The sequence below is a fragment of the Manis javanica genome, chromosome 11, assembly GCF_040802235.1.
Source record: "Manis javanica isolate MJ-LG chromosome 11, MJ_LKY, whole genome shotgun sequence".
NCBI classification, from domain to species: Eukaryota; Metazoa; Chordata; class Mammalia; order Pholidota; family Manidae; genus Manis; species Manis javanica.
Window position 1 is genome coordinate 84452737 of NC_133166.1, and position 23985 is coordinate 84476721.

At 34.7% G+C, this 23985-nt stretch overlaps 1 protein-coding gene and 1 non-coding gene across 7 annotated transcripts in view; both read right to left on the reverse strand.

Annotated features, from left to right (window-relative positions):
- Window positions 1-1071: 1071 nt before the first annotated feature.
- Window positions 1072-23985, reverse strand: part of COP1 (COP1 E3 ubiquitin ligase) — a 218696-nt gene continuing 195782 nt past the window's right edge. For 4 of the 6 annotated variants that reach the window (XM_073216796.1, XM_073216793.1, XM_073216795.1 and 1 more), the window contains one exon: window positions 10807-16437. In XM_073216796.1, coding sequence (XP_073072897.1) covers window positions 16363-16437 — 75 coding nt within the window. In that variant the 3' untranslated portion in view covers window positions 10807-16362. Of the gene's footprint in view, window positions 1425-3532; window positions 3676-10806; window positions 16438-23985 lie in introns of those variants that run through there. The other 2 variants (XM_073216792.1, XM_073216794.1) reach the window with 2 other exon arrangements.
- Window positions 21567-21707, reverse strand: LOC118971605 (small Cajal body-specific RNA 3). Its single transcript, XR_005060113.1, has one exon.

Genomic DNA, 23985 nt, shown 5'->3' on the forward strand with positions numbered 1-23985 from the left:
ATATTATATGCTGTATGTTCTCTATTACTTTTCTAAAATTCAAAGTTTAACTTCCAAAGCACATTTGTCTCAAAGGTTTCACGTAACGAAATGTGGAGCTGTGGTCGGTTTCAATAATTTTGAGTAGAGGGCTACAGTGGGATATTCTAATTACTCTTATCATTCATATACGTACACCAAGCTTCTCCACGTATTTTTCTTTTTAATATGTGAGGAATATAATTATGTTTATATACTTTTCTAAAAGATGCTCAAAATTTTTTAAATAGCTTCAATTTACTTTTACCTGACACACTACTCTACTACTAACTTCTTTCTTTTTACAAATCGAAAATGACATATATTAACTAGACAGCTTAAGAGGCTTGGAAATTTGGGTAAATAGGGCCTCAAATTCTTTTCCTCTAAATCGGGGTTTGTCAAGCTCTGGTCTGTGGGCAAAATCCAACCCTCCTGTTTCACCCACTTTTTTTCCTGCTACAATGGTAGAGTTGCACAGTTGCAGCAGCGACTGTAAAGACCTGCAAGCCTAAAATATTTACTATCTGGTCCTTTAAAAAAAAGTTTGCTGACCTCCTACTCTAAGTCATCATGTAGCCCAGGGTGATACTAACAGCTATGACTACCTACCTGATAGCTATGATTTTATATACTAAGTTGGTTTGTCTGCATTTAGAAATTATGCTATGTATACTGGCATTTCAAAGACAAAAACAGATACCTGTCATAGGCTGACATTCCCTTTATACTTGAGTATGATCTCAACAGGTCAAAATTTTAGATGCTCAGCCAGATCCAGAGGGACTGAGGAGGATGGTACTTGCTGACAACACAGATCTGGTCAGCGAATGACGAAAGGAATTCAAAAGGTAAAGTTATTAATCTTCCTATCTACGGCAAACATTAATTTCACTGGAAGGAATCCATATAATTTATGTAAATTTGTGTAATTCTAGAGAGGTCAGGAAATATGGACCTTAGACATTACTCACTGGTATGTAATTCTATAGTTCATGTATGCTACTTCACAAAAGGAGTGTCTTTTGCCACATTTGACAAAAACTTTCCCAGTTCAACTGTGGCTCAAAAAATTTTATTACTTTTTGTTATTTATTTTTATTCAAAAGAATTTGTTTCCCTATCACAAAAATTAGATAGATAACCACACCACCAACAGCAGCAAAGTCCATATAGTTACATTGATGGTGGAGCGTTCACTGGGTATTCCCAATGTCCCAAAGGTCATAAAGGAGAGAAAAAAAAGGAAAAGAAAAAATACTCAAAACAAATCTAAAACCCATGGTGACTCTGGGGAGAGACATCACATGACAGTTTCTGTCTTCTCTCATTGTCAGCTGCAGATGTATTTCAGCATGATCAAGTACAATTCAACTTGAGTAAACCCTTCACACCAACTCCAGCACCTAAACGGATAAAAAAAAAAAAAATGAGTTTAACAAAATAGTTTTAAAATACAAAAAGAATTTAATGACTTTTTACTATATTGTAAACGGGGGACCCAAATCAAAACTTTTCCCAGCTGCTAAAATGCAAAACAATTTGAGGGGATTAGACATGAGTCCTTTCTTACTTTTAGTTCAACAGCTGCATGAACCTTTTCAGATCAGTTAACTAGGGAGCCTCCAAGGCTACACAAACATGAATAAATGAACTGCCTGATACATAGCATGGATATAACATTTTGGAGTATATGTTGGTATCTTTCCACATTCTTAAGAAAAATTTAAGCACTGCTGATCAGGATGATCAGGATTTTGATCTATTTACTTCTTCCACTGGTCAACAGTTTAGAGTGATGAAGGTATACAGAACCTAAAATCTTGCCTTTTGCTTCATTCAGTTTCTAGTCTATTATCTGGTGTCAAGACATTTTGCTGGTTGTTAGAGTTCAAACAGTATTGTGTCACACAAGAAAGTTGTAATATTGCTACAACAAAAAATAAGCAGCAAGAATGATCAGTTGTAAAAAGAGTAGAAGAAATGGCTAAGAAAGGATGTAGAACATAAGAACAATTATGAGACATTGTTAAAAAGGATTATGTTAGATGGAGCCTGTGATTCTAGGTGGCAAAGAATTAAAGGAGCAACGTCCCTCCTCTTGTTAGGCTAAGGTGTGACTCATACCTGTGCTTCCATGATGCCTTTTTGTTCTAATATTTGGCCAGTGGGGTACTTAACATAAAAGGTCAGTATTGTTGACTAAACCTTTAGATTTGTCACTGAGATTTCATAAGTGAGCTTTCTGCAGATACATTAGCAATCCCAACTGCCTCAAAGTCCAAACTGGTTGAAGAACAAGTTGTAGCTTTTTCAATACATAAATAAGATAAAGACAGGAGAAACTATAGAGAGCCACTTAAAACAGAGATTCCAAGACCTTCTACCATCTTGCTTGAGGCTTCCGGAACACAACACTAATTAGTTCAAAAGCCTAGCTTTCACTTATTTTGTCCATCTTGAATGAGGCTTTGCAAATAGAGAAATTAGCTGCTTGAAAAGGAGGATACCATATAATTAGTTTGACCATCTGGCAGTGCAGTTCTGCTTTGAGTCTGCTCATTTTATCTCTGTAGGACAGTGTGTCAGGCTTGGACTCGTTCCCTTGGTTGCTGGGTCATTCTCCACTCCAGGCAAGTGGAAGGAAGCCATGGCAGAATTAATGCTGAGTGTCATATAGATGCATATTATGTGAAAAAATCTTTCCTGATACTTCTGTGTCAGAAGAGAGTATGTGGAAAGAATATATACCACAGAATAAGTGCTCAACAAGCCATGTACTAAAAACTTCCTCCAAAATGGCGTTTTAAGAAGTTCACTGTTTAGCTCAGAATTTATTTATTGAACATATGCTCAAGTGCTAAATATCCAATGGTATAATTAGATAAAAAATTTTACTTCCTTGAACTTCTAATTACAAAAAAAAACTGTGGAAAACTATGCATGAATTTGTGACTGATACTGTGTGCCAAGAGACATTTAAGTTCACAGATTACACTAAAGGCATGGTCACATGATCAGTTTTCAACTGAACACTAAAATACCTTTTATTCCCTTGGCAACTAAGGAAAAATGCTTGTCAGGAAAGAGAAGGAAGAGAAACATGTGGAAGAAGAGAACAGCTAAACAAACGTAAGATATTTTTAAATCTGGTGAATGTCTATTATCTCCCGCTGTGCCCACTGAATACCCCACCGTAGGGGAGGTGCACTGGCAAAATAGAAGCTAAATAGTACACGGTGAATGCTTAATAATCTTTATCTGTTTTTCATTCTGACCACCTATCAATCCACTTGGAATCCATATAACCTCTAACAAGTATTATTATCTTCTCTCTTTGCAAGCTACCTATTCTTTTTCTCTTTAAATTAAAGTCATTTTCCAGTAGAAGAGACCCATGATTTGGAATGATCTCTAAGGCTTAGTACAACTCTGTACTTCATGTTACACTTATAGTCTGTTATAGTCTAAAGATGGATCTGAGTTTAAGATGAAGATGTATAAAATAGCTTACCTTAATTGTACCCTGACTGTTAGCAGCAATCAGCACATTGGACTCCTAGAAAAGAACAAGAACTTTTAAAGTATAGAGAAGGACTTCCTGGAGAGCAGTCCAAGACAGTAATTTCCTCTTCATCCTCCTTTCTTCCCTTCACCCTAAGACACCAACAGAATCTAGAGTAAAGAACAGACTTTAACATGTTTTTCACTATGAATTTTAAACATTCATATTTTGAGGGTTAAATTTTAATAGAAAGAAATAAAGTTGGAAGCAGACTGGTAAACTTCCAAATGTAAAGAAAATAAAAGAGAACTAGATTGCCACTAGAATAAAAAGCCAAGAGAAACAAAGACTGAAATAAAAGTTAAGAATAACAAGAAAAAAACAAAGTGCATAATCCACACTTTGTTTCCACAGAAAACTCCCCCTTCATTCATTTTCTCCCATAAAACACTAGTAATTGATGTAAATGTTGCCAACATCTTCAGCATAAATCTTTATGGATAACTATTTAATATTAGAAAAACAAAAAAATTGTGTATATTCATTTGGGAGAAGGAAGGCTTTCTTTTTAATTATTCTATCATTCAGTATATGCATTTTTAATAATTTTGGTGATTGCTTGAAATAGAATGTATATGGTAACATATCATTTATATTGTAAGCCTCAGGAAAAAACCATTTCTCTGGAAAGTAGGAAGGGTGGGAAAAGGGAGAGAGGAGACTATGTTTATGAGACAGAATCCTATTAAATAGAAGGAGGTAAGGTGAAGCCCCTGTTGGAAAAAGAGTCTAAGAGGGCTCTGGAGCTTGGAAGTGTATACAAGTCTTTTTGCTTTTCAGAGTAGGCACCTAAAGGAGGTAAACAGACCCAAACTTCCAAAGGACAGGATATGCCTGGATATCCTATAGGCTTTATGACAAAGTAAAGAAGAGAAGAAAGAAAACTCTTGATCTGTATGCTGGGAAAGTTACTTCAGCTGTTCTGAGTTAAAATTTTGTTTTTTTTGATGTAAGGAATCTGTGTTCTACAAACTTACACATTTCTTTGTTTAACTTTCCTTTTGATTCCTAGCAAAGCTACTTTTGAAAAATGCTCATCTTATTGCTACTTGGATTAAGAGGAAGTAATTTCTTCCACCACGCCAAACAGTCCTTGGGTGGAGTTGGTGGTGATAGCATCAATGGTCAAACTTTCATCAAGAAGGATTAGACACACATTTTCCTGGGGGTGGGCATGGAATTGCTGGTGATGGGGTTAGAGATACACAACTCCCAAATATGGCACCTTGGGCACACTGCATATTTTAAGCGAAACGAGGGTCACTCTGACCTCTTACCTGCCTTGCCCTTTTCCCAGAGGAACAGGTCAGATAACCCTCACGTGAGAGATGTCCTCTCTGGGTATAGTGAAAGGGCATCCTTACCTCCAAAGACAAGCAGAATCTGAACAAACAGACCTTTCTAAGTTTCCCCCAGTTTACAACCATTACTCTTTACCTATTGCATTTCTACATGACTACCAACCCTTGATCAAACCTAAAAAGCACAAAATACACAGACTGTTTCTTTGGGTCTTCATTTTCTTATGAAGGTTCCTGTGTCACGTAAAATTTACATTAAATAAATCTGTATGCTTTTCTTCTGTTACTGTCTCTGTCAGTTTGATTTTCAGACCCAGAGAGGGACCCTAAGAGGGTTAAGGAAAACTTTTTCCTCTCCTACACTGATATTTTCCTAGCTGAGGTTTCCCCTAAAATCAGCATATATATTGTTGAAAATAGTAACACATGCAACACAATATTCATTATTAGAATTGGTTTCAGTATCGACTTTGGGGGATTATGGGCTACTTCTGGGACTGAGTATGCATTAAATGAATGCTTCCATACTAGGGAAGGGGCAGGAAGGTAAATTTAAGGTTTATCTATTTTTTTTTTTTATTGACCTGAGTTCACTAAGTGGTGAGTGAGCTTTGGATGTATTTAGGCAATATAGTAATTCACTCTGAGCTGGTTAGGAGGCACAATTTCTATGCCTGCCTCACAAGACAACAAAAAGAGGCATTGTGTGGTATAATGTGGGTTTCTTTCTAGCAAGAACTTTGAACAAGCTGTGTGATCTCACCAGTGCCATCAGAGGGCTCAGCAATGATTCTTCCGTGAACACCATAAAGAAATGAAGCTAAAAATAGCACCTATCAATCTAGTTTCTGCTTAAGTTAAGATTCTAGTCTTCAAGAAAGCAACTGCCACTATTATTAGATGCTGCCAACAAGAATCGCACCCGCTGCTATGGGACACATGATGGCAAGATGGTGAAAAATTTATCATGCCAAGGTCTCTCTCTTTTTGCATTTTGATGCTTTTAAAGTCACCTTTTAATACAAAGAAGGAAGGCTGAGAAACCTGGTGGAGATGAGAATTCACCCTGGGGGTAGGTGTAATCTATTTTCACCAGTTACAGAAAGATTATAAATTACATAATCCAAACTATTGGTTCTTGGTGGAAGGAAAGCTCAGAAAGCTGTGGTATATTACCATACAGTATGAAAGATTAAGCTCAATATAAAGAAGGAATCTAGTTAAATCACCATGTAAGAGGGGTCTGAAGTCTATAAAATTACTACACTAAACCCAAGAATGAATACATCTGGTAATTATCCAACATAAATAAACAATGTATTTTTGTAACCTTAGGGCTATTATGGCATTAACAGATGATATCACATTAGACAGTACCAGAGAGTTAAGTCTAAACATCTTTTCCTGTGTAGGTAGATAAGTATCTCACAGATTAGCCAAGACAGAAAGTGATTGCCCAGTTTGGAATTGTCCTCTGGGACTAGTATATAGGTGACAGGGTGTCCTAAGAATTCTTAGAAGCACTCAAAAACTATTCAAATTAACAGACAATGAAAGAAAAATAGCTTCACGTATTAGTATGTTCTTCCCTCTAAAGACCATGAACCTAAAAATAAGGGATTTAGGATTAAACTGTCTTTCAGATAACCAGATATTAGTTTAATTAATTCTTACATGCAACAGAACAATAAAACCAGGTTTTTTACTTCAGCATTTAGGTATGGAAGTGAAGTACAAGGTTATTACTGTATGTTTTGAGTGACTCGTTTTCATCTTGAATGACTCTTAATTCTTAGCTGTAGCTGTGAGTCTGCCAGAGTCCTAATGTAATTAAGTTCTGGCTCAGTGGATTGTTTTTGCTTGTTAAATAAAATAAAAATGCCAGCTAATAATTGTCATTATTTTCCCCCTTTCTTGGAAACTGGCAGTTCTCCTCTAGGTTCAGCTAATAATGCATCAATTATTTTCTTCTTAATATTAAGGAGATTAAGAAGAGACAAAGGAAAAATTAGCACCAAGTCTTTTGTCAAAATAGAAGACACAAACACAAACATACACCAACTTGCTTATAAAGTCAGTGATACTATACTAACTTATACTGAAAGAAAACTAGCATTCACTGGGACAGTTTTCTTCTTGTTAGCTTGCCTATAAAGTGCCATTATAGCAAATACATTAAAATTTTTGAGCAAGTTGAGAAAAACAATCCACTCAGTTTGCATTTGGAGAATTTATTTTTAGAGACAGACATAATTGATCTTTAATGTGAATTAATTCTCCTATAGACGTAAATATGTACCAAAAAAACCAACTTCAATTTCTGGCTGTACAGAGAAAATGAAATGAATATGCTCTTGTACTATAAATACTAGGAAACAACAAAATATGTAAGACAACACTGGACAATAGGCAGTGAAAGATGCCTATGAAAAGGGAAACCAATGAGGTGCGTCCTGTAATAGCCCTGGCTTTGTACTTGGAGGCAGTTTTAGGACCACACAGCAAGGAAGAGGAATCCAAACAGAGCAGAAAGGAATCTGAGTAGGTCGCAGTGCCTCACGAAGTGGAGGAGTCAGAGATGTTAGGTTTAGAGTATCTGTACAGCTGCTGGAGTCTATAGGGCAAAGTGCCACAGGGAAGAAAGCTACTTAAAAGTAGAGCTCTAGAAATCTGTATAGGGGCCCCCTTGACTGTATGTCAGAATAATAAACTGTGCATGCATAAGGTGGAACTACACAAGGCTGGGAAAATAATGAATAGCGAAAGTCTAACCACTGAGAATCTGTAACATTATCAAATGCCAAGAGCTCACACAAGGTTAGATGTTTTGAAGTTTGACCAGAGTAGAGACCTCACTTAAACATTCCAGAGTCCCCAGAAGGTTCATGTCTTAATAGTGGGGCTACATTAGCCTTAAAGTAAATGCTAGACAAGAGATCAGCAAATTATAGCCTATGGACTAAATTCAGCCTGCTGTCTGTATTTTGTATTTCAGCTTTACTGGAACCCCACCACCATCATTTGTTTATATATTATCTATGGCTGCCTCTGCACTACAGCACAGAGATGACAAACCCTATGGCCTGTAGGGCCATAATGCAATGTAGTTCTTTAAGAAAAAGTTTGCTGACTGCCACTTTAGAGTCATCCTAATAAAGTTTAAAAACCAGTGTCGAAAGAATAGGTTTATCTCCAAAAACCTAACTTTCTGTCAAAGCAAACTTCAGTACTCTTAAAAGAATTTCAACAAAATTCAGACATTCAAAAATGGTACATTCATAATATACAGTATTCAAGAGGCAAAAAACATGATCAGAAATGACAAAGACAATGGAAGTAGCAAATAAATACTTTTAAAGCAGGTATACTTAATTATGTTCAAGTATTTAAAGTGAACAATGAACTTAATAGGAAAAGAAATGGGAGACATAATTAACAAAAATCAAATGGAACCCCTCCCCTGAAAAGTACAGTATCTGAAGTGAAAAATTAATAGGATAGGCACAATAATAGATGAGACAGTGAAGAATAAAACACCAATAAACTTGACGAGACAGGAAAAAAATAAATCCAAACTGAAGCAGAGGGGGAAAGGGCTGGGAGGGGGGAAAGATCAATTTAGTAATCAATAGGACAATGTACAATCTAATAAATGTCCAATTGGAATCCCAAATAGAGAGAGGGCAGAAAGAGTATATGAAGATATAAGACTAAACATCTCCCAAATTTGAAAACTATAAATCCACAAATATAAGAAGCTTAATATCTAAGCAGAAAAAAAGTACATCACATTAAGATATATCATAAGCTGCTAAAAATGAGTAAGAGAAAAATCTTTAAAACCGCCAGATAAAAAAAGACACATTACAGAGAAACAAGACCATCAATTTGCCATCAGCAGCAATGCAAGCCACATTATCTTTAAGATGATGAAAGAAGAAAACCAACAACCTAGAAATATTATTCAAAAATAAAGGTATTTTAGACAAACTGAGACAGCAGCAGATCTGCACTGTAAGAAATTAAAGGAAGTTCTTATACCACATAAAAACTCAGATCTAAAAAAAAAGGATGAAACTGCTAGAAATGATCAACATGTAGGTAAATATAAAAGATACTTGCTTTCTTGTTTTTTAATTTTCTTAACAGATAATTGCCTACTTAGAGCAAAAATAACTACAATGCATATGGTTATTTTAACACAAACAGAAGTAGCATATATGGCAGCAAAAGACAGGTTAAAGGGGGAAGATGCAAGTATATTGTTATAAGGTTACTCTATAATATAAAAAGTGATTTAATCTGAAGACAGACTGATAAGTTAAATATGATTATTATAAACCTTAGAGAAATGACTAGAAAAGTAAAAGAAGTAATATAGTGAACATGCTAGTTAAGGAGATAAGGTAAATTATAAAAATACTCAATGAAGAAGGAAATAAGGAACATGGGGACATAGACCAGGTAGGAAAAATAGAAAACAAGCAGCGAGATGGTAGACACATACCTAGCCATATCAATAAGTTACTATAAGTGGCCTAAATATTGCAATCAAAAGGCAGAGATAATAAGACTGATAAAAGAGCAACAATTCTATGCTGTCCATAAGAAAAAGACTTTAAATAAAACCACAAAATATAAAGTAAAAGGAGGAAAGAAGATATGCCATGCAAACATTCTCCACTAATATCAGAAAAAGTAGACATCAGGATAAGAAATACAACCAGGGATAAAGGGATATTCAATTTTATCATTAAATAAATAGGGGTCAATTAATTTTTTTAAAAATCCTAAACGTCTAGGCAACTAAAACAGACTTTCAAAATATACAAAGCGAAAACTGAAAACTGAATGGAATACAGAAGTTCATACTTGTGTTTGGAGACTTTACTACTCTTCTGTTAGTAATTCAAAGAATTAGTAGACAAAAAAAAAAAATCAATGAAGATATAAAAGACTGAGTAATACTATCAAAAACAAACTGAGCAAATTAGTATTTACATAACATCTTACTTAAATGGCAAAAATATGTATTCTTTTCAAGTTTATGTGAACTATTCACCAAGATAGTGCATGTGCCATTAAATAAATCTCAATTAACTTAAGAACTTAGAAAAAAAACAAATTATACATAATGTAAGTATAAACATGGTAGTAATAAAGAGCAGAAATCAATAAAATACTAAGACAAAAACAGATAAAAATAATTAAAACTGAAAGTTCTTGAAATAAAATTGACAAATCTCTACAAAAAAGAGAAAAAAATGTAAGTTAACAATAGCAAGAATGAATGTGTGGATTATCATTCGATATCCTATAGCTACTAAAAAGATAGAGAATATAAACAACTTTAGGCCAAAATTGGCAGCTAATGAAATGAATAACTTATATGAAACATGCAAATTACCAAAGATGACAGAAGAAGGAAAATAGAGAAGGAATACTTCCCAACACAGTTTATGAGTCAATGGCAGAGAAAGACATTACAAAAATCACAGACCAATTGCCTTTATAAACAGATTCAGAAACCCTTAACAAAATACCAGGACACAGAATTCAGCCATATATAAAAAGAATAATACATCATGCCAAAGAGGGATTTACCTAGATATTCCAGTTGGTTTAACATTAAAAAAAGGTCAAAATCATATAATCACAATTGACACAGAATGTGTATTTGACAGGATTCAATACCTATTCATAATAAAAACTCTCAGCAAACTAGGAATATAAAGTAATTTCCTCAAGGTGATAAGGAATACCTATGAAAAACCTCCAGCTAACATCATACTTAATGGTGAAATGCTGTACTTGTTCTCTCTCAGATTGGGAGCAAGGGGACGAGGCCTGCTTTCACCACTGTGTTAAGAGTTCCTACCCAGTGCAGCAGCCAAGATAAAGAAGGAAAAAAAAGCATACAAATTTGAAATGAGAAGTAAAATAATCTTTATTTGAAATTACAAGATTGCCCATGTAGAAAATCTTAACAAATCTTCAAAAAGCTGCTAAAACAAATACATTGACCTTGCAGGGTAGGCAGATAAAAAAACCATCAAAATACCAAAATTAGTTTCTATATATTAGTAATGAATAATCAGCAAATGGGGTTTTTAAAATACCATTTGTAATAGCAACAAAAACATAAACTCCTTAGAGACAAACTTCAAATACACAAAAGACCTACATGCTGAAATTATAAAAAACTGAGAGATATTAAATAAAGAACACCTATAGAAGTGGACAGATATACCAGGCTCATGGAAGAGAGAGTCCCCATAAAGTAAGGATGGTTTTATCTGTAAGCTTTGGTACTCATGATGATAAACATTTAAACATTAAAAATATTTTTTTATTTTAATTATAGTTTATATGTAAACATTTTTTAAGCAGAAAAAAGATATCAATTAAACAAAATCAGAATATACCCCTTCCCTAAGTTTCTTTTTTCAAATGTTAAGCATTATGCTGAACTGACTTCCTGTCCTCAGAATGAGAATGTAGAACAGTTTTACAGAAAAAAAATGGAAATAAAAGATTTAATCTTAATAAATTTGAGTATTTAAACCAAGTGGATAATTTCTACAAAAAACTTAAAGTAGATCAAGAACATATAGAAAACATGAATCATCCTACAGGCATTAAAAAATGAATTATCTGTCAAAAATTTTTTCTACCTCAGGCTTATATGACTTTTACTTCCAAGTTCAATGAGATATTCAAGAAAGGAGTAATTCCAATGGTACACAAATTTTCCCACAGAAAAGGAAGGCTCACTCCTTGTCTTATGAAGCTAATATAAGCATGAAATCAAAATGTGACAAGGTTAATGCAAGAAAAGAAAATCACAAACCAAAGTTATTCATGCAAATAGCTGAAAAAATCTTGAGCAAAATAGTAGCAAGTCAATTTTAATGACATGTAAGGATGACAATACATCCTAAACAAGTTGGACTTATTCCAATGATGCAAGATTCATTTAGCATTAGAAAAAAAAATTATCACATCACAATTTAAAAAAGAAATACTACATTATCTTTAGTAGGTATGAAAGATAGCAGTAATATACTTCAGCATTAATTTGTAAGAACTCTTAGCAAGCCGAAAAATGAAAGAAATTTCCTTGTGAGTGTGTATACAAAAATCCTACAGCAGACATCATACGTAATGATGACATATTCAAAATTTTTCCCTTTGGTGACTGACCAGATAAAGATGCCAGAAAGAATCACTTCTCTTCAACATTATACTAGAGGTCCTGGCCATCAGAATAAGGCAAAATGAATAAAAGATATAAAGTTATAAAAATCAGAAGGCAGAGATTAAACTTTATTTGTGGATAATATTACTGTGTACCTAAAAAATCTAAAGAATGTAGAAATGGATAATTAAAATTTGTAAGATTTTAGCAAGACTGCTGGATTAAAAACAGGGACAATAATGCACCATTCTTCAGAAATTGTGACATCTTTCTCTTTTTAAAAGAAACTTGCTGGTTTACTTGAATACACTTTGGTAAAAATTTAGAGTGCAACAGAAAAGTATCTCTCACCATCCTGTTCTGAGTCCCTGAAGCAACTACTATGATCAGATGTGAAGTCTTCCCTGATAAACATCATTGCTGCAAACTTTATATGGCAGACCAAGTATACCTTCAGGGCTTTCTCAAGTTGTAAAGAATTGTGAGTTTTCTTTCTGGTATTTCTATTTCCTCCTTATCTCATTTGCATTTTAGGTAACAACTTTATTTCCAACTTGGGATCTCATCCTCGTTAAAGTGACAAGCCATATTTTATATTCAATTCTAAGCCCCTGATCATCTAAGTGTCTAGGTATCTCTTACAGAAAAAGCAACTCCACAGAGTTCACTTCTATATTCCTGGACATGTTAGGAACTGGCCTTCAGGTGAAATGGGCCTGACCATATAAGATAATCTGTATCCATAAAATCAACAAACATGTGGACAAATCTGCCATATAGATAGCTAGAGTAGCAGAGTGGAATAAACATGTCATTGGAGTCACATACACTTGAGTTCAAAGCCACAACACTTCCAAACTATGTCATCACTGACAAGTTCTTAACCTCTCTGGATCTGTTTCCTCAAGTGTAAAATAAAACTGAGCTAATTGAGCTAATGAAGGGAAGGGAAAGGAATAAAACCTAGCTAGAGTTGTTATGATCAAAATACAACACATACATAAGTATACGGCATATAGTGTACAGCTTTATAAGTGTTTTTAAGTGAGGGAGCTACTTCTAGCTAAGGCTAGAGTAAGAGTTTGAGAGAAGGCAGCCAAAACTGTCAAAATCACCAAAATCATGAAAAGATTGCTTAGTCATAATGAGTTATTGGATTTGGGCATTAGAAGGTACTGGTGACCTCAAAAGCCAGCTCTGCCCTGTAGTCAAACCTGTAGCATAAACAGCATCTGCATAAGTCCCTGGAGCTCACTCAGCTTTGACAGGATCTTTTGGACAATGCTTTTCCTTATCTCCAAAGTGATAGGTAACTCTCTAAATTGCTTCCACAGAGAGAATAGATGTCCATTACAACAGCACTTTCATGATACAATAGTGACTTCAGCATTAAGTTGACTAATAATTTCATGCCGTTTTATTTATCTATTGTCACCCTCCATGTAACATCATTAGGGTGGATATTACACGACAGCCACTGTGCAGGGAACTTTCCGAGATGAGTAAGACAAGATGTCTGATCTTGAGTTTACAGACCAGCAGGGTAAACAGACTTTTAAACAGAAAACTACTATATTATTATAAGAAATATAGAGCTCAAAAGGGCCACTGAAGAAGCAAGCAGGCAAGTGATCCTCTGAGAGAAATAAGAACATCCACAAATGGAATGTGGAAACTTAACAGTTGAAATTTCTTAAGAGAAAATATGGAGAAGTATTTCAGGCAGTGGAGACAAGGTCATGCAAAATGCACTGATTTAAGGGGAAAAAATGGTGTTTGGGGATGATGTGAAATTGTGAATTAGCTTGTGTATTAGTTGATGATATATGAGAACAAGAAGTTGGGTAAACATACAAACTAACATTCTCATACCAGAGTTAGGGTTGTATTTATGGATAACAAAGAGTCAGTGGCAACTAAAAGATAGGATTAGTTTTCCTAGTCCCTCAGTGATGTTTCACTCCCTCACTTCCACCCCTCAAGCACCTAAAGTCATCTTCTTTAATCCTATCTCTTAGCAAAACTCTTCAATTCAATTGTATTAAGTTAAACAGGTAAAATTCTTGGAAAAAGAAAAAAACAAGTTGCATGCTAGTAGGTGGGAGATAATAGCTATATATCCTTGAACATAGCTTAAACAAATTTTTTTAACTGAGTATATTTAAACATCTTTAAATAAGCATGTTTGTAATGTATGAGGTGAACTTCAACATTTTAAAAAGGAAACAATAGACATAAATGCTGATTAAATTAATAACCTATCTAACTGGACTCTCTACTTTCAATCTCCTCTCATTGCACTCTACACGCTACTATGAGAATATCCTCATGTGATTTTATCTCCCTATACAGTGGGCTTTAGGGGCTTACTAGTGCCCAGAAAAGAAAGCCCACATTTCTTTTATCAGCATGGCATTCAAGCTACCTCTCCAGTCTTATTTCCCAAGAGTTTCTACCCCACCTTCTTACTTACACCATTCTACTAAAAGTTTCCTATGTATCTATTGCAGTTTCCCTCATCTGCACCTGTCCACACTGTTCTCCAGTCTGAAGGCAGTGTAGCAGAAAGTGTGGGTTTTGGAGCCAACCAGACCTGAATTCAAATTCCAATGCTTCTACTCCTTAATTTAGTTGTACTATCTTGGGTAAATCAGTTAACCTTTCTGAGCCTCAATTTCACTTGTAAACGGAGGCAAAAGAATGTACCTTAAAAGTTTTATGGTGATGATTGTGAATTAAGGTAGCACTTAGTATATAATGCCTGGTTGGTACTAAAAGATGCTAGTTTATGGTCTTCTGTCCAGGCACAACCTTTTTCTCTATTTTAAGCCTTCTGAAACCCTGTACATCTTTATGAAGCCCAGCACAAAAGCCAGTACCTTCCATAATTCTCCCAAATAAAAGTAATTTTTCCCCCAATATTTTCAGGGGTAATTAATTCTCTTAAAAAGATTTTTCTTTCAGGTTTATACCCAGATATTTGTTTATAAATATTTATGTTTATTAGGTTGTAAATTATCTAAATGCATATTTTGCATTTGCAATATTAATAGTTGATGAATTAAAAATAAGTGCAGCTGTCCAGCTATGTGGATTAGTGTAGTAAATGCAGAAAACAGCAACATTTATCATTTATTATCATTTACCTTGAATTTCCCACCTATCTTAATACTTTCTTTAGATTTTCTAATTTTATTCTACAATATTATGCAGAAGATGCTATTATTCTGATTTCATAGAAGATAAAACTGAAACACACAGAAAGTTAGTAACTTACTGAACACGTCAGAGCCAATATTTAGTGTCCACAGGAAGCAAAGCTGGCAACCTGATTGCTGTGCTCTTAATCAGAATTAACTGAAGACAGAAGTTACAAATGACACATGCCTCCCCCCCACCACTTAGATATTTAAAAAATATAAGGATCTCAAAAAACTCAGAAACATTTTCTTCCCCAAAACAACTTTATGGTTGTAAAACTAAGGCAGGCAAATTCCTTGAAGATTTTGTTGGAGGGAAAAGAGTCTAGACAAGTGATCTTTAAGACTGAATCTCCCTTTTGAGTGATACAACACTATTAGGCACATGGCAAATATAAGTTCATGGAAATACTGTTCACATTTGTTTATAAAAGCAAGAATAACAGCTGAGATAGCTAGTAAAAATTAAAGTGGTCAGTATTCAACAGTTTGTCCTACAAGCACTGAATTATCTTCTTAAAGTGTCTGCTAAGTTCTGTGCACCTATTTAAGCCCTTTAGACAAACACATGATATGATGAAAATTATTCTATGTACAATATACAGTATCTGCAAATTCAACTCCCTGGAGAACACAGAACAGTGAGGAAGATGGCTGAATTTAGTATTATTCCTTAAACAATATAAAAATTTGAGGTAGGTAGTCTTCAAACAAGAACAACTCACAGTCTACATTATATCTGTTAATTCTTTAATATTCTCTCCATAGAGCTTATTGTCTTGACATTCTTTTTTATAAATATAGATACATTGTTTTCTCATTGCCAGAAAAAAGTAATTTGGAGTGATGACTACAGTGTCACTACAAATAAGAAAACATACATATTTTAGGCTCTTTTTATACCATGATTATAAACAAAAGTAGGGGCTTTTGCTTCTTTTCTCTCTCTTTGGGGTGACACAGAAGGGTAATAACATTGCATTCAAACTGCATCCTAAAAATTAGAATGGCTTTTCTTTTATGAAGTTGTTCATGGAGTCTGTGTACAGTTGAATTTGATTTTCACTCAGGATCCTGCAGTCACAGAACTTTCAAATGAACTTGCCCTTTCAGTTTTTCAGCTTCTACATGAACATCCTCATCTTCTTCCTCTCCCTTAGGATGAGATGCAAATATAATACCCAGAGATTCTTAACAGCTTGCTTCCATCAATGCTCTGTTAGGTGATACATTTCTAGTTTCTCCATTCCTTTTTATTTCCTTCAAACCATCTCAAACCCTTTACAGACTTCCCCATAGTACCCTTTGATTTAAACATAAAAGAAAATAATCAAAGTGCTAACATTTTGTTGCTTCATCTTCCTGGAGCCATAGTGGCTTTCCTGTCATGCAGATTATTCTTTTATTAAAACCACTTTATAGTACATCTTTTTTATCATGTTTTTATTGTTTTTAGATCTCAGAATTACATACATTTCACTTTTGTCTGGATTTATCATGAAAGTTCCCCAACCTGGCTACAGTGTTCATTTACCTTAATATAGACATAAATTTATGCTGTACATGGGCAGCATATGAGAGGCCACACAAAGATATTCAAACACTGGTTCCAAGAATATCTTCAGAAATTTTTAAATAAATGCCATCTGTGAGCCCAACAGTTTCTTCCAACATGCAGCTTTCAAAATTGACTTGGTAAAAATATATGTAAATATGTCTAAGAAAGAAGGAACACAAAACTACAGCCTATCAATAAAAGGACCTGCTCTTAAAACTGAAATATTACAGTCAGCCCTCCCAGCATTTAGGAAGGATCTTAGGCTGAGTGAATTAGTTGTTTAAATTGTGTTTGCAAGACAGAGAGTAAATGAACTCTGTGATCTTGGATGATAAGATTGTTAATTTATTATTGCTCATTTTATTTTCTTACAGAGATAGTTAAAAATGAAAAATAAAAAAATTCTATCATAATAATATAACCATTTGTTGAGTACTATACAGGCCAGTTATAGTGCTAAAGATTTTATATGAATTATTTCATTTAATCTGTATAGCAATCTATTAAGATACTACGTTGATATTCAATTTACAAAATAAAAAACCTTAGTCTTAAAGAGATTTAAGAACTTGTCCAAAGTCGCACACACAGCTATGGAATAGCAAAGCCACAAATCAAATTGTGAAGATTGATACAATATATAAATTGTTGGTTTGTAGCATATTGATTCAGTAAGCTTATCACATGCCTGGCCTTGATCTGAATTTACAAAATCAGAACATAAGGACAAAGGAATCTAAGTGAGCATTTGATATGTATGAGAAAGTCTCAGCACTCATATATTATGTATGGATATTATATCAAATCTCATATACCTAGATTCCTAAAGCCTTATTAAATGCAGAACTCGGTACTTTATTTATTTCCCTATAAATACAATTTCAAGTGATGTCACTGGAAGAAAGGGCTTGGCCACAGAACTAAGGTGGAAGGGAGCATTCTACAGTCAGCATATGAGGTATGCCAGGCCACTACCCATCCCCTGCATCTTAATTTAAGACCTGGGAGACAGATTTCTACAAAAGACCACACTTGCAAGATCATACAGTTCAACCCAAATCCTCCCTTTCCTCTCCACTGATATCCTTGCTTAGGATGATACTAGGTCACTTTCTAATCTAAACTATAAAGATTATTATGAGTAGAATGGTACAGTTATAATCTATGATTAATAGAATAGTGGGTGATTATTTTAATAAAATACTGTATTCTCTTTATCAGACTTCAGTTTTTTGATTAAGTCAAACAAATATCTGGTTTTATAACTAACTTACCTAATAAGAGGAAATGAACTACACTGCTAATCAAAAGGACTTCCAGATTTGGGGTTTTTGTAAACTAATGGTGCTCTAGATGTGAGATGTTTCCTATACTTTATGACTAGATTTAAGTGAGAGAGTAGTAATCACACAAAAGACATGAGAACGTATGAAATTGAAATTTTATCTAAAGGTAAAGGAGACTAATGTGACCTTAAATATAAATACAAAATATCAGCCCACTAAATTTTACCAATGGAATCTGTCTCTACAAAATAAATATGAAACTTGGCATTCATTAAAACTAATTTGGTATAAAGTGCTCTTGTCTCTGGGAAAATGGCCATATCTACATATAAAGAATGGACTAATGAATACAATTTCTTTTTAGGGCTTTTTCTAAAATGTTTTACCATTCTGAAAGGCTAATAACAATACATCAACAACTTAGAGTTCAAGGTAGTCAAAAGTCATGTCTAAGTGTCAGATTATAAAGATAAGTGGATATAGACAGAAACACACATGCAGACACAAAGGAAGGAAGAAAGGGGAAGTTTCACCTCCACCAAGAATCTACCACCACCAAAATCCAGATTGACGTATCTTCTCCCTACACCCAAATTATTTCTACACCTAAATTATTTTTTTCTATTAAGACCTAATTTTTTATTTGCTACCCAAAGGAACTTGTATTCACAATTAGAACACACATAACAAAAGTTCTTCTCAGGGGCGGTTATTAAAAATATGTAACAACAAATACCAATTTATCATAAAAAACTAGTAGAGTTATACCATTACATATCTGATTGTCTTTGACTTTAGCACAAAAAAGTAGTTATAGTTCTACTCAATCTTTAAATAAAACAGCATAGACACAGTAAATATCCATCCAGTAATATAATGGGATTTAAAATTTGTATTGTAAGGATCAAAGCCTGAGCTTCTATAAAACCTCAAATGGCAGCAGAAAAGGATGTGGAACTGATGGTACTGGTGCAGTATACAAAATACTTGCTTTTATATTAATATAAGTCCACCTTTAATTAACATCATCATCTTTGATATGTTATGTATAATGATCACTCGATTCCTATACTCATGTGTTTGGTTTGAGCAGAAGCCAGCTGTCATCTATTAGATTTACTGGAAGCTTGTGCAGGAGAAGTTTTAAGGGGCATATATTATCTGGCAGGAAAGGGTGAGGACACATGTGTTGTTATATGGAAGAAGAAATGAAAGAATGCAGTAGCAAGCAGACTCAAAATGATAGGGGAACTCTAAAAGATTTAAGAACACAAAGTGAAATACTACATTTCTTGGCCTTGGTTGAGACATCCTAGAAAGTGATAAAGAATGGCAGGACATCTCAAATTGTAATACCATACATCCAGATACACTGAGTCAAAAGGAATTTTTTTTTTCCTATTGAATTTGACCTAAGTAATATTGGAGCTCATGATTGCTAGTCAGAGGTCATTTCAGTGAAGGGTCTTGAATCTAGATTTGAGTTTATCATGAAAGAAACAGAACAAAAATAATTCAAGTGAGGAGAAAATTTTTAAATGGTTCACTAAAACCAAGACCAGAGTGGATAAGGACTTTTACAGAACCTAGAAAAATAAGGTTACTTATTCAACAACTGTCTGATGCAATACCTGCTCAAAGTAAGAAACACGGGGCTTTCACAACTACAAACAAGGATCCTTGCACAATTGGGATAAAAAAGCCCAGCTGTGGTTCACTTAAAGCACACCCTTGTGCTGTAGATCTCAACTTAGTGTATTAAAAATACACTGCCACTGCAGTTCCCTACTGAGTCATCTCCCGCTCCACAACCCCTCAACTTATAGCAGAACACACACCATGAAAAAGTAAGATTTCATATTTAGTACTAAGAAGTTAATACTTAACAGTAGGCTTTTCCCCTGGAAATGGTAATTCCAAATGAAATTTGGTCACAGACTATGAAGATGACATAAACTGTATTTTGGAAAAATCACTTTCTTAATGACAAATCAATTCTAAGTGAGAAAAACTTCATGGAAGCTACCTTTAATTAACTTCTTCAAATCTAAAATACTGATTGATCTTTGACAACAATCCTGAATCAGTTAAGCCAATCTGGTCCCTCAGAAAAATAATATTTCTGGGAAATAGGACAAGGGGCATGCCACTGTAAAATCTACTTAGTCTGTGAAAAAGGCCAAGCTTATTCTTCAATTTAATCTGTATGCTGTTCTTCCTCTTCTTCCAGTCCCTTAATCAATTAAGTAACTTTGTAACCAAGAGGAGAAACAGATTTCCAGTGTAAATAAACCTTACATGGGTAAAGAATGCTGAAATCTGGACCAACACACCACCTTAACAACCCTATTTTTAAGACAAAATTTCAAAGGAATTATGAATCAGTTGTATACATCATGCCTTATGCTGACCCTACCCAAAAGGCCCTTATAAAATGCCAAACCTAAAACCCTTAAAAGTACCCTTCTCTCTGAGGCTGTCTGCTTCCCCTTTCTCTGTGTGTGTACTTTGCCTTAAATTAAGCCTTCTTGCTGCCTAATTTACTGCATTTTTGTCTCTGTGCTTTCTTCCAAGCCTTTTGGGAGATTGTAAGAGACCCCTTTTTTCCCAGTGTTAAGTGTCTTTGTTATTTCACCACTTCATTCAATCTTCTAGACTTGAGCACCAGTCTTCACCCACCCCCCGCCCCCCGTTCTACTTCAGCTAAGTAGAGAAGGACTAAGATCTCTGATTTGGGCTTGCAGGTTCCCACACTGCATAGCTGACCTGGGCAGGACTCAGCTGTATGATCATTCTCTTTAGGCAGCATGCCCGAAAATCTCTTGCTTTGGAAGTTCTCAGAACATAACCTCACCTCATCCAGTGCTCTGCAGTTCCCCCAAATCCTGAGGTGGTAGGGACTTAGTTCCCACGCTGTGCAGATTCAAGTGGCTACTGGATGCCAGGTGATTCTGGCTTCAGGATTTGGCAAGGGATCTGCTCTATGTCCAGGAGTTCAATGAACTTCGTTTCCTTTCCTCTCTCTTCTTCTTTGCTCTCTACTGCCTGGATGGCTGCTGCCACGAACTACTACACTTGCTTTAATGAATTCCTTCCTCACCTACACTTGTTGGGTCCATTCGAGAATTCTTTCTCAAGCAGAGTCAAGAACCCTCTCCCATCCAGGTTGAGGTTTCATCTAGTGCACATGAAAGACCTCCCCAGACTCAGCTGCATGGCAATGTTTCTATATATCCATTCCATTTCCTGGCTGTAAGGTCATTAATCAAACAATAAATGATATCAATTTTCAAAAACCAAAAAGTGTATCTCAAAATCCAGTTAAGATAGATGCAGCAGTAATGTCACTTCATTGTTTATTAATAATCCAGGACACTCCATCAGCAGGCATATTCAACAAGATGGCAAGGAAAGCAGTATTTGGAGTGCTGGTTTTAAAAGCTGTATGGAGGGGAACGATCAGACTTAGCCAGCTGTCCTAAGCCAGACAGAGACCTCCATGTTTATGTAGGATCACTGCAACTTGTAGACAAAAGCCGTTTTTTCATTTGTCTACATGGTGGGTTCCTGCAGGTTCCATTTATGGTGTGCTTCATTATTAAGAAGTCTTTCATTATCAAGACTTTTCTATACCAACTTCCTGGCTGCATAACATTCTCATTTAAATACACTTTAATGCCATTCAGATAAGCTATAGAAAAAATAAGATTCAGATAACAGAAAGAGAACAATTCAAGGCACACTTAGCATACAAAGTCAGTTATCTCTACTCAGGGGGTTGTAAAGAACAAGTACAAGGGAAGAACTGAGATACATGAAAATATTACATATGTTCACCACCCTTCCTTTGTTACCAATGCTTTCCAAAGCCTTCTACCTTCTTGCCAACCAGCCCTAATTAACTTAATTTTCCTTGCCACACAATACTTACACATTATCTACAGACACCTACAACTTCCATCACATGTCAATACTTTTAAGACCCAGAATGCTTTCCTGAATAAAACCTGAGAACAATGTGCTTACAATGGTATCTCATAGGGAAAAAAGACTCCATATTGCTGATTAATATTGAGGAGGGTCTCTGTGCATCGAACTGTACATTTCTAAGGGTGTTATTTCCAGAATTCCTCCAGAATGCTCTAGCAGAGCTGTTTCAAGAGTTTAGTACTATTTTAGGGGTACCATGTAATGCAGTAGAACAATAAAGAATGTAAGACAATGGAGACTAGGCCTGCACATTGGTTCTGCCACAGTGTTGCTTACCTCTCTTAGAGATTTCAATTTCTTCAACTATAAAGCAGATAATGTTAGGTACTTCACGGCATTTTAATGAAGACTCAAAGAAAACACCGTAAAATACCTAACCAAAAAGGAACTGGAATATTATAGGCACCAAACAAGTAAGTGGCCGTTATTAAGGTAATATTTATTATGGCAGTTGCTGGTATTGATATTTTTTTGCTCTCAAAGAAGAAGCAATGAATGTAAGTGAAGAGGGGCACACTAATGAAATATAATTAAAGAACATATTTGAATGGCAGCTGGTAGAGTATATTCTAAAGGTGCATGAGTAGCTGTGAGAAACCGGAAACCGAAGAGATAAAATGATTAAGAGAAGCATAGAAAAATAGGGATTGTTACAAAAGGATGAAAGGACTTAGGTAAGAGGGGAAGAGAGGACAATACAATACAGACATATGAGGAACAACAACACAAATACCAGTTCAGAGGCAAGAATAAGAATAGTGTGGGACAATTAAGAAACTCTCTCAATAGATATTCTGTGCTATAAAATAGAAATAAGGTTGGACAAGTAGGATTATTCCAGATTCTTAAAAATCTTGAATAAAGGAAGAGTTTAGATAATGATGTCTAAGATTAAACACATTAGGAAAGAGGAATAATTAAGGGAATAGAGGAGTGACATTTAAATCACATCTATGATCACTATACACTTATTCCTGAATAATTACTAATAACTTGAAATCTGAGCTACCTTTGAATCAGTTTTTTTTATTCTATTTCTTAATTAGAATGGGATCTTCGAGGGTAAACCATACTTTTTAAATTATTAGATAAAGTATGTGAAGTGATCTAGATAAAATAATTGACAAGTTCAGGTAGTAAGTTATCAATTTTCCCCCTAATTTTTAATGATGGCCAAACATACAAGTTGGAGTTACATGCAAATATTGAGTTTGAAAAACATTTTCCGAATTAAATGTAATAGGCAATAACTGACCCTCTCTAAATTTCTCTGTGTAATGATCAAGGACTTTCCGTAGCAGCGTCCAAAGGCAGACTAAAGGGAATAGGGTGGGGATGAGGCAATGAACAAAAATGAGGAAATGAAAGCAAAATGAAGCAAAAGAAAGAGACAAATGGAGGAAATATTTCAAAGAAAGTATTACTACTGCCTCATGAATTGGAAGGAAAATAAAAAGATGCAACAATAATGATTTGGGAGTTTTAGGCTTAAATGACTTAGAAGAATGATAAACCCAAAAGGAAACAAGGATGTTAATATGTCAACAGTTGAAAGGAAAAATAAAAGAAAGGGCATTTCATAGTAAGTTTCTTTTTCTTTTCCTTGTAGAGAATAAATTCCCGAGGAGCTCACTACCTGATTTAAATTGATCCCACTACTTTTTGTGGTCATTTAGGGTTTTAGAAAATTTAGATAAAAATCTAATTCATTAACTCAACAAAAATTTATAATGCAAATATTAAAGAGAAAAATGCTCAAAAACTAGTATTTGTAGCACTTTATTACATTTGAATATCCCATGGGCATGTTAAAAATGGAGGTTCTAAAGCTTCCAGGTTGGTGAACACATTTTGAGGTGACAGCATGAT